We start from the raw sequence: 10,415 nt of genomic DNA, 5'->3' as shown, positions 1-10,415 counted from the left end.
CGTCTGCACGTAGTATTCAACATGTGGATTTATATAGAGGCAATATGATATTTTCTGTTTTATCATCTATCCCTTTCTTAATGATTCCCAACATTCTGTTTGCTTTTTTGACTGCCGCTGCACATTGAGTGGAGTCACTAGATTTATGGCTTATTACAACAATCTATAACCCATTAACCTACCCTCACCACCCATGACTGGCCAGGTGTTTATGGGCCCCTTCATCTTGAATGGTCCCTTGAAATCTGTGTTAACTACTTATGCTAAACAATCTGTTCCACCTTGTATTTAGCTGTGACACTCTGGGTATGTCTACACAGCAGCTAAAAACTCACGGCTGGCTCAGGTCAGCTCACTCGGGCTTGTGGGCCTCTGGCTGCAGGGCTGTAAAATTCCTATGTAGACATACAGGCTTGGGATGGAGCAGTGGTGGATTAGCCACTGGACTGACAGGACCCTTACCCCAGCCGATTGGAAGCTCCAGAAAAATGTGTGCCCCTGCTCCCGAACCCCGCTCCCCAGCAGGATCGCCAGGCGGGCAGGGTGGGGGAAGCCCCCGTGTCCCAACCCCATACCCCGGCAGGAGCACCGGGCGAGTGGGCAGGGCAAACCACTGTGCCCCAACCCCGCTCCCTAGCAAAAGTGTGGGGTGGCGGGGTAAAGCTTAGCACCCAGACTCCGGCTGCAGCCCTGGGACATGAGGAGCTCTAGCTTCCTGCCACGGCCTCTGGGCTGGGGGAGCTCTCACTCCCCGTTGTGGCCTTGGTGGAGGGGTAGGGGGAGCAAACAGAGCTTCTCCAGTCTTTGGGCCGCAGGGGGAGGTAGAAAGGGGCAAATGGGTTGCGGGGTCTCAGTCAGAGGGTCGAATGGGGTAGACGGTGGGTGGAACATGGTGGGGCGGTGGAGGGAAGGGGCAGAACAGGGTGGGGCCATGGGGGGGCCACAGGCAGAAGGGGCGGAAGGGGGATGAGACTGCAGGCGGAAGGACTAGGAAGGTTCCCCCAACTTTCTCTGACCCAAGGCCACACAAATCCTTAATCCGCCTCTGTGTCTGGAGCCCAAGCTCTGGGCCCCCACAAGGAAGGAGTGTTCCAGAGCCCAGGCTCCAGCCTGAGCCTGAACATCTACACAGAAATTCTTAGCCCCATAGCCTGAGCCCCAAAAGCCCAGGTCAGCTGACCCAGGCCAACCAGGGGCCTTTTATTCCAGTGTAAACATATCCTCTCAGTCCATTTCCCAGACTGGAAGAAGAGCTCTTGTGTAAGCTCAAAGCGTGTCTCTCTTACCAACATAAGTTTGTCCAATAAAAGTTATCACCTCACCCACCTTCCCTAATGTTGTAATCAAGGGGTCTGAGTAAGTGGGGTGTTATTCAGATCCCTGAACTGCCAACACTACATAACTTTTAATCAAGAGGTTTAACTCTAGATCCATCACTGGTGTTAGGAGGAGCCCAAGCATCATTATTTAAGCTGAGCTACAGGTGGGGAGCAAGTGGCTGGAAGCTGCAGCTCAGTGACGATGGCAGAGTTCAATGTCGGGAGCGTTCTGGTGACTGGATCCAATCGCGGAATCAGCCTGGGACTCGTGAAGCGATTTCTAGAGCTACCAAATCAACCAGAATGGATCTTTGCCACCACCAGGGAACCGGATGGATCCCAAAGCAAGTTGAGGATGAAATCTGGTCTTTACAGGAAGGTTTGGGCAACTGATGGCCCAGAAACAGCCTGAGAATTGGGTTTCCCTGCAGTACAGGCTGCTAAGATGGGATAAGATAAGGAGTGGGTTCCCTTTAAAAGCATTTGAGAGGCTCAAATGGGAAACCCAGAGCTCACACTGGTGTGTCTCAGCTCAGGAATAGAGAGGCAAGATGCTACCAATATTTTAACAAGGGGCTTGTTATAACATGTTCCACTGTGGCCTGTGATAAACCCCATGCCCTAAAGGTTAGAGAGGGCTGACTCCGTCAGAGACAGGACAGAGAAATCACCCAGGCCTCCTACATTTCTACATTTGTTTGCCAGAGGCTAGGAATGGGAGACAGGGGATGGATCACTTAATGATTACCTGTTCTGTTCATTCCCTCTGGAGCACCTGGCATTGGCCACTGTCGGAAGACAGGACACTGGGCTAGATGGACCTTTGGTTTGACCCAATATGGCCGTTCTTATGTTCTTATGTGGTGGAATTTTGTAACCGGGTCTCTTGTGACACCCCATCCCCACTGCACAAGGCTGCAGAGGAGCCTCTCTGAAGTATCTGGTTCACTCACCCACATGCCACTTGTTGTGGGACAGGGGAGTTCCGGGAATTGGCTGCTCCCCGCTCAGTCACCAGCACCTTCCTTGAGGGTTTCACCCAATTCCAGGTACTGCACAGCTGAGGTCAAAGCCATCCTACACACTGATCATCTTCCAGGATTTTTCTAACCAAGTGAAAATGTTTCTCTTTCCAGGAGGTAATGGAGCTGACATTGAAGCATCCAAACCTGGTGGTGCTGCAGCTGGGTATGTAGCCATCTCTGCATCTACTCATTCAGACAGGGGTGGGCTTGGGAGGAAGATGAGGGGCCCAATTCTCCATAGGTGGCACAATGTGGTGCCACACTTGTGCATGGTTGTGAAGCACTGACAGTTCAGAGTGGAGCATGTCACACCCACTCTGCCCTGCTGTAATGGCTGACCGCTAATAGAGTTACTCTTAACTCAAGTGGAAGAGACCCATGATTTTAGTGCTGAAGGTACAAACCCAGTGCGGGTTCTATGCCTTATCCACTAAGTCTCCATTAAGTGTGCCCAAGGGACTGATATTTCATCTCCTACCAAATCTTGCAATGCCCCCATGGCACCTGTGGCATGTGTCCCTGTGCAACTGCTGCACCTTGTTTGCAGTTTCCTAGCCCGCAAATTCCAATAACCTCTCCCTGCATGCAGAGCCAGCAGCCGTTTCGTTCTCAGAGGTTCAGCAGCTTGTGCTCTCTCATGGGAACTTTGATTCTTTCTTATGGGTTTCCAGGATCTAAAATAAAAGCCACATTAGATTGAAAGCTGTGGGTTTCTATTTGGATCCAGAAAAAACATGATGATGATGCTTTATAATTGTATAATGATAGCAGCTGGGACTCCCAATCCAGGATTGGAATCCCATTGTGTTAGGTGCTGCACAGACTAGTAATCAAGAAGACAGTCCCTACCCAAGACAGATCCCAGTGCCAGACACAGCAAAGCAGGCAAATGGGACACAGTTTGGTTAAGAAACAGAAATGAAATCTCAGCTCACCACTCACCTGCCTGGGTGTGATTTGCAGACACCACAGCACAGGTAGGTTCAGGAGCGCCGCCAGCTTTTCTGCCACCCTAGGCGGCGGAAGGTCCCGCCCCGAAATGCCGCCCCCCACAGAGGTGGCGGAAGGTCCCGCCGCCGAAATACCGCTGCGGTTGTGCCGGCCCTGGGTAGGTTTTAAGGAGGCAGTGCAAAGCGGATAAGCATAATTATTTTCAAATGTCAAGGGATTTCCCCCTGCTCCTGGAATCAGAGGCAGCGTGGGAGAGTTCCCAGAGGGGCTTGAGGGAGATGCAAGCGAGTTAGCGAGGCTGCTTTCATTGGCCAGCCGAAGACAGAGTCAACAGCTGAATGGGCTGGTAGAGCTGATAGACAGGGCAGAGCTGCTATAGGAAGGATGTTTCTGAATCCCCTGTGCTGTCTGTAGATGTCACAGATCCAAACAGCATAAAGGCAGCTGCACAGAGCGTGGAGGAGCATGTGCAAGGACATGGACTGAATCTCCTGATAAACAATGCTGGCATCACACGGATGACCACCATGGAGAATGAGAATGCTGAGACCATGGCAATTGTATACCTAACTAACACAGTTGGGCCCCTGCTGGTGAGCCAGGTAAGAACACACCTGACAGCCAGGAAACTCCTCTGACACTGAGCCAAGACTGCCCTGGAACGAGCTGAGACTCTTGGCTCAGACAAATTTTTGACTCACTTTTTAAAAACAAGGTGGTCTGCAGTTTCAGACTCAAGAGAGACTCTCTAACATCCCCTAACACTGGCCACCAGCAGGATTTGATCCTTGAGCACCAAAGTGCAGTCTTCTACCACTTGGGCTAATGAAATAACTCCACTAGCTGGTTGCAGTAGTATGTTGTTATACCCTAGTGCCTCAGTCAGTATATCACATGTTCTCTTCTGGTTCAAAGACTGTACCAGAGGGCCATGCAGCCATAAGGGTGAGGGCCAGATTGTGCCCTGCCAAGGAGCCCCTTCCCCATGATGCTCCTACCCGGAGGCTGGGCACAGGCCCAGACCATGTGTTCTAGGAGCACAAGGATTGTGCAGGGTTAATGCCTGCAGCAGGGCTCACCTCTCAGAAGGAGCAGAGCAGGCTCCAATGTGCCCCAACCCCGCTCATCATATTCCCAAGAACTATGGGATGCACTAATCTGCCTGAATCACAGACTCCATCTTCAGAGCCTCCCTCTCCCTCAGGAGTTCCTGCCGTTGCTGAAGAAGGCTGCCCAGCAGAGTACCCAGACAGGGCTGAGCTGCAGCAAGGCCGCCATTCTCAACATGTCCAGCACGGCTGGTTCCATAGCACTTGTTACATCATGGGAATTGCTGCAAGAACCCAGCTACCGCTGCAGCAAGGTACAATACGGGACCCCTCTCACTTCTTTCAAGTGTAATTGTCTCCCACCCTGTATCAGCACAGGCACCTCCTCTGTACACCTTCTGTACACCTCAGTCTCCCGCCCTGCTTCCCTGCAGAGCTCCTGCCCCAGAATCTCCCTACCCCCCTTCTACCTGGCTTCTTGCTACAGATTTAAAGATACAGTGCATGTGTCCCTGCATCTCCCCCTTTATAGTCAACCTTTAGCCAGAATTACTCTTTAACAACAAATCAGAGATCTGGACGTATTACCGGCTTCCAAGCTCATCCAGCTTTGGTCGCCATTGGGCAGTGAGGAGGGTTGTGTTCAGTGTGATCCTCTCCCCACTCTGAGACTGCCAGGAATGTTATTGCTACAAGGGTAACAGAAATTCAGCTGGGTTTGGAACCAACTGTGATGGGTTGGATCACAGAACCCCCCTTGGGAGCTGCTACCCCTGCTTTCCCTGCCAGCTCGGGACCCCAGCACCCTGTCTTGCTGAGCCAGACACTCCTGTCTGCTCCAACAAAGACCCAGGGTCTGAATTACTTGTCCCAAAGCTGCAGGTTTACCTGAAAGCAGCTAACAGATGTGTTCCTGCCTTTAACATTCAGATGCCCAACTCCCAATGGGGTCTAAACCCAAATAAATCCGTTTTACCCTGTATAAAGCTTATACAGGGTAAACTCATAAATTGTTCGCCCTCTATAACACTGATAGAGAGATATGCACAGCTGTTTGCCTCCCCAGGTATTAATACATACTCTGGGTTAATTAATAAGTAAAAAGTGATTTTATTAAATACAGAAAGTAGGATTTAAGTGGTTCCAAGTAGTAACAGACAGAACAAAGTAAGTCACCAAGCAAAATAAAATAAAACGGGCAAATCTATGTCTAATCAAACTGAATACAGATAATCTCATCCTCTGAGATGCTTCAGTAAGTTTTTTCCTCAGACTGGACACCTTCCCCTGGTACAGCTCTTGTACCAGCTCAGGTGGTAGCTCGGGGATTCTTCATGATGGCTCCTCCCCTTTTGTTCTGTTCCACCCCTTTATATATCTTTTGCATAAGGCGGGAATCCTTTGTCCCTCACTGGGTTCCCACCCCCTCCTTCTCACTGGAAAAGCACCAGGTTAAAGATGGATTCCAGTTCAGGTGACATGATCACATGTCACTGCAAGACTTCATTGCCCACTTGCCAGCACACACTTATACAGGAAGACTTACAGGTAAAACAGAGCCATCTACAGTCAATTGTCCTGGTTAATGGGAGCCATCAAGATTCCAAACCACCATTAATAGCCCACACTTTGCATAATTACAATAGGCCCTCAGAGTTTCAGATACAAGAGTGGTACATTTACACAAATAGGATGATCGCAGTCAGTAGATTATAAGCTTTGTAATGATACCTTACAAGAGACCTTTTGCATGAAGCATGTTCCAGTTACATTATATTAACTCATTAGCATATTTTTATAAATCCATATAGACTGCAACATCACACCAGCTGCTGGTGCCACCTGTTCCTTGTGTACTGAATCCCTTGATGAGTCTCAGCTGTGTAGAATCTCAAGGTGCAGCTACAGCCAATGCCAACAGCTGGGCTTTGCCAAGGATTTTCCTCCTTTCATTTTATCAGGATTGGGTCTCCTGGTTTCTGCTTGGCTCAGCATTCCAGCCTATAAAAGGATAAAACCAGAGATTTCTGGGATTTGGTATCTCACAGCCTTGTATCCTTTATGCAGGGGCAGCAAAGATTGAAGATTTATTGTGAGGTGGGCAGTTTTCTTTTGATCTGTTGTTAGAGTTGCCAACCCTCCAGGATGGGCCTGGAGTCTCCCAGAATCAGCATCGATCTTCCAGTGACTATTGAAAGCAATCCAGGAGATTTTAATGGGATATTTTAAGAAAATGACATCATGTTATGTTGGGGAAAAAAATCTCCCGGAATAGCTTCAATGAGAGTTGGCAACCTTATCTGTCACCCCGAGCAGCTGAGCTGGGTTTGTCCATTGAGTGAAGTGGGAGATGCCCTTTAGTTCAGCAGTACTGCTTATGTATGAAGCTCCTCACATTCCACCCAGTGCTATTTATCTCCTCCCCGTCAGCCCAGATGACTCCCCCTCCACCCTTGCATATCAGTACTGTGGGATCGGGGGTCATGTCCTGTAGGGAAGATGTCCCTCTGTCCTGTGCTCTTATCTCTGCTCACCGTGTGTCCCACCCACAGGCTGCTCTGAACATGCTCACCAAGTGCCAGTCCTTGGAGTACAAAGACTATGGGATTCTGTGCACTTCTATCCACCCTGGCTGGGTGAAAACCGGAATGGGAACAGAAAAGGTAGGGGTCATAACACATTTACAATCCCTTGGTTAGGGTGACTGGCCACTTCCATCCACAGCACATCAGGGAGGTTTACAGTCTTGGTTCTGCCACAGACTCATCTGTACACCCAGATCACAACTACGTTAAACTGGAGTGAAGACTGGAATACGTATCAATACTATACAGGTAAACCATTCCAGGGATGTTGTAATTATCCCCAAAACAAACATTACAAACCCAGGAAATCAGAGTTAAGCTTAGAGGAGGAATATCTCAGTGGTTTGAGCATTGGCCTGCTAAACCCAGGGTTGTGAGTTCAATCCTTGAGGGGGCCACTTAGGGATCTGGGGCAAAATCAGTACTTGGTCCTGCTAGTGAAGGCAGGGGGCTGGACTTGATGACCTTTCAAGGTCCCTTCCAGTTCTAGAAGATAGGATAGCTCCATTAATTAAAAAAGATTTAAAGTTACTATAACAGTATCTCCAGTTTAATGTGAATTTTGTTTGGTTTGTTAAATTACTAGTATTTTTCTATATAAACATAAACCCAGAGAAAATCACCCTGTGATGAGATTTCTATGATTTGAAGATATGTATCCACATGAAATCTCATCATTTTACCTCTGATGGCCAGATTCACCAGTACACTCTGCCTGCTTTACCCCACTTGGGAGCAGCACAAAGCAGACAAAGCATACTGGCCTGTTTCCCCCAGCTCCTGACCCCTCCATTCCCCTGCAAAGCCCAGTTTCCCCCTCTCTCCTCTAAACAACCCACAGCACATCATGCAAGAGCCAGGGGGTGGGCCACAACGGCCCAGATCCTCAGAGGTATTTGGGTACCTAACTCCCACTGATTTCTACAAATGCAATGTCCTGGCCAAAGCCCAATGTGGGGGGAAGTACATTCAGCTGAGCTAAACTCCCCCTGCAGTTTAATCTGGATAGAGTGGGCCTGATTTGCCACTGCCCTGCACCTTGCACATTTGTACCAGTGTAAAGTGGGCGTTAATAACTACCACATCAGAATGCTAACATTGTACCCCCTCTTTGCCCAGGTGTGACCAAGTATTCTTACTGTACGTAGTTAAGCATTGCCATGTTCCATGCCAGAAGTGATCCATAAATAGTGTATACAAAATTATTCATACTGCTTTCCTGCAAAGGCCTTTAATGCTTTGGGATGATTCTACGGGACTGATCCAAACCCCACTGAGGCCAATGGAAAGATTCCCATTGACAGCTATGGGGTTTTGATGAGACTATGGCCTGGTCTACACTAGGCGTTTATGTCGAATTTAGCGCCGTTACATCGAATTAACCCTGCACCCGTCCACACCACGAGGCTATTTAGTTCAACATAGAGGTCTCTTAAATTCGACTTCTGTACTCCTCCCCAACGAGGGGAGTAGCGCTAAATTCGACATGGCCATATCGAATTAGGCTTGGTGTGGATGGAAATCGACGCTAATAGCTCCGGGAGCTATCCCACAGTGCACCACTGTGTTGACGCTCTGGACAGCAGTCCGAGCTCGGATGCTCTGACCAGCCACACAGGAAAAGCCCCGGGAAAATTTGAATTCCTTTTCCTGTCTGGGCAGTTTGAATCTCATTTCCTGTTTGGACATCGTGGCGAGCTCAGCAGCACTGGCAACGATGCAGAGCTCTCCAGCAGAGATGGCCGTGCAACCCCAGAATAGAAAGAGGGCCCCAGCATGGACTGATCGGGAAGTGTTGGATCTGATCGCTGTGTGGGGCGATGAGTCCGTGCTTTCCGAGCTGCGCTCCAAAAGACGGAATGCAAAGATCTATGAGAAGATCTCTAAAGCCATGGCAGAGAGAGGATACAGCCGGGATGCAACGCAGTGCCGCGTGAAAATCAAGGAGCTGAGACAAGGCTACCAGAAGACCAAAGAGGCAAACGGACGATCCGGATCCCAGCCCCACACATCCCGTTTCTACGAGGCACTGCATTCCATCCTAGGTGCGGCCGCCACCACTACCCCACCACTGACCGTGGACTCTGAGGATGGGATATTGTCCACGGCCGGTTCCTCGGACATGTTACCGGACGGGGAAGATGAGGAAGGAGATGAGGAGGACGAGGCAGTCGACAGCACTTACCAAGCTGATTTCCCCGACAGCCAGGATCTCTTCATCACCCTTACAGAGATCCCCTACCAACCGTCCCCAGCATTTAACCCGGACACAGATTCAGGGGAAGGATCAAGCAGTAAGTGTTTTAAACATTTAAACATTTATTTTTAACAGAACTGGAATATTAACAATAAGAACAATGTGTTTTTCATGATTTGTTTGCTTAACTATTCAGTCCCAACTATTTAAAAAAAATCTAACAGTGTCCGGTTGTGCATGATTCTGCTGCCCAAGCCGCTCCACTCTTTAGTCCCTGCCAGTGCAGCTATATTAAAATGCGGTCTATATGTCCGGGGATAGAGCTGAAATCCTCCAGGGACATCTCGAGGAAGCTCTCCTGGAGGTAATTGGAAAGCCTGTTCATCAGGTTCCTGGGGAGAGCGGCCTTATTGGGTCCTCCGAAGTAGGAGACGTTTCCGCGCCAGGAGATCCTCAAGTACTCCGGGATCATAGCCTTGCACAGCATGGCGGCATATGGCCCTGGTCTTTGCAGGCTTTCCCGAAGCATCCTTTCTTTATCGCTGTCCGAGATCCTCATTATTGTGATGTCGCTCATGATGACCTGCTTTGAATTAGGTAGGGGACTGTTAGTATTGGGACTGCTTGCCCGTTCCTTTACAGAACTGTAACCGCCGGTTTACAGCCACGCGGTGGAGGCGTGAGAGGGGCAGCATACAGGGATCTTTCCCTGGGACAGCCACGAGGGGGTGGGACAGGGGCAGAGTTCATGCTTGCCGGATTGCTGGCAGCAGAGACTGGCATTGCTTTCAATGTGAAAGGAGGCCAGTGCTACTATTAAAGTTTTAAGCAGCCACAAGTCTACGGCTTACCATGTCTGCCTGCTACAGAAATTCCGGTGTCCTGCCCCGCTTCCCAGATCGGCAGTGCAAGACCCCAGGCACTGAAGGTGAGGTCCGAAAATTCGACCTTGTCCTGAGTGCGCATGTGATAGGTGCAGTGCATGGTCTTGTTCACAGAGAAAGACTAGTTCTTTGTTCACAACTACATTTATCTTTCGGAGGAATTCACTACCTTTTTCTCTTTCCCACAGCCACATCTGCGACTGTCTCCCAACCCAGCCTGGCATCACACTCCCAGAGGCTAGCACACATTAGGCGGAGGAAGAAGAAGACGCGAGAGGACATGTTCTCAGAACTAATGGGCTGCTCCCGAGCCCAGGCAGCACAGCAGAACCAGTGGAGGGAGAATTTGTCCCAAATGCACCGGACACACATGGAACGTGAGGAGAGGTGGCGGCAGGAAGACCA

The 10,415-nt window shown here is 49.7% G+C and overlaps 1 protein-coding gene across 1 annotated transcript; it reads left to right on the top strand.

The window, feature by feature from the left end:
* Positions 1-1,521: 1,521 nt before the first annotated feature.
* Positions 1,522-9,027, top strand: LOC135888877 (uncharacterized; the record flags this gene model as incomplete). Its single annotated transcript, XM_065416672.1, has 6 exons — positions 1,522-1,663; positions 2,451-2,507; positions 3,710-3,897; positions 4,500-4,658; positions 6,897-6,999; positions 8,978-9,027. Coding segments are annotated over exons 1-6 (699 nt in total), but the record flags the coding sequence as incomplete, so codon positions are not given.
* Positions 9,028-10,415: the final 1,388 nt, after the last annotated feature.

Source organism: Emys orbicularis, chromosome 14 (assembly GCF_028017835.1).
Source record: "Emys orbicularis isolate rEmyOrb1 chromosome 14, rEmyOrb1.hap1, whole genome shotgun sequence".
NCBI classification, from domain to species: Eukaryota; Metazoa; Chordata; order Testudines; family Emydidae; genus Emys; species Emys orbicularis.
The sequence above is the reverse complement of the archived record's forward strand: the minus strand, read 5'-3'. Positions and strand labels throughout refer to the sequence as shown.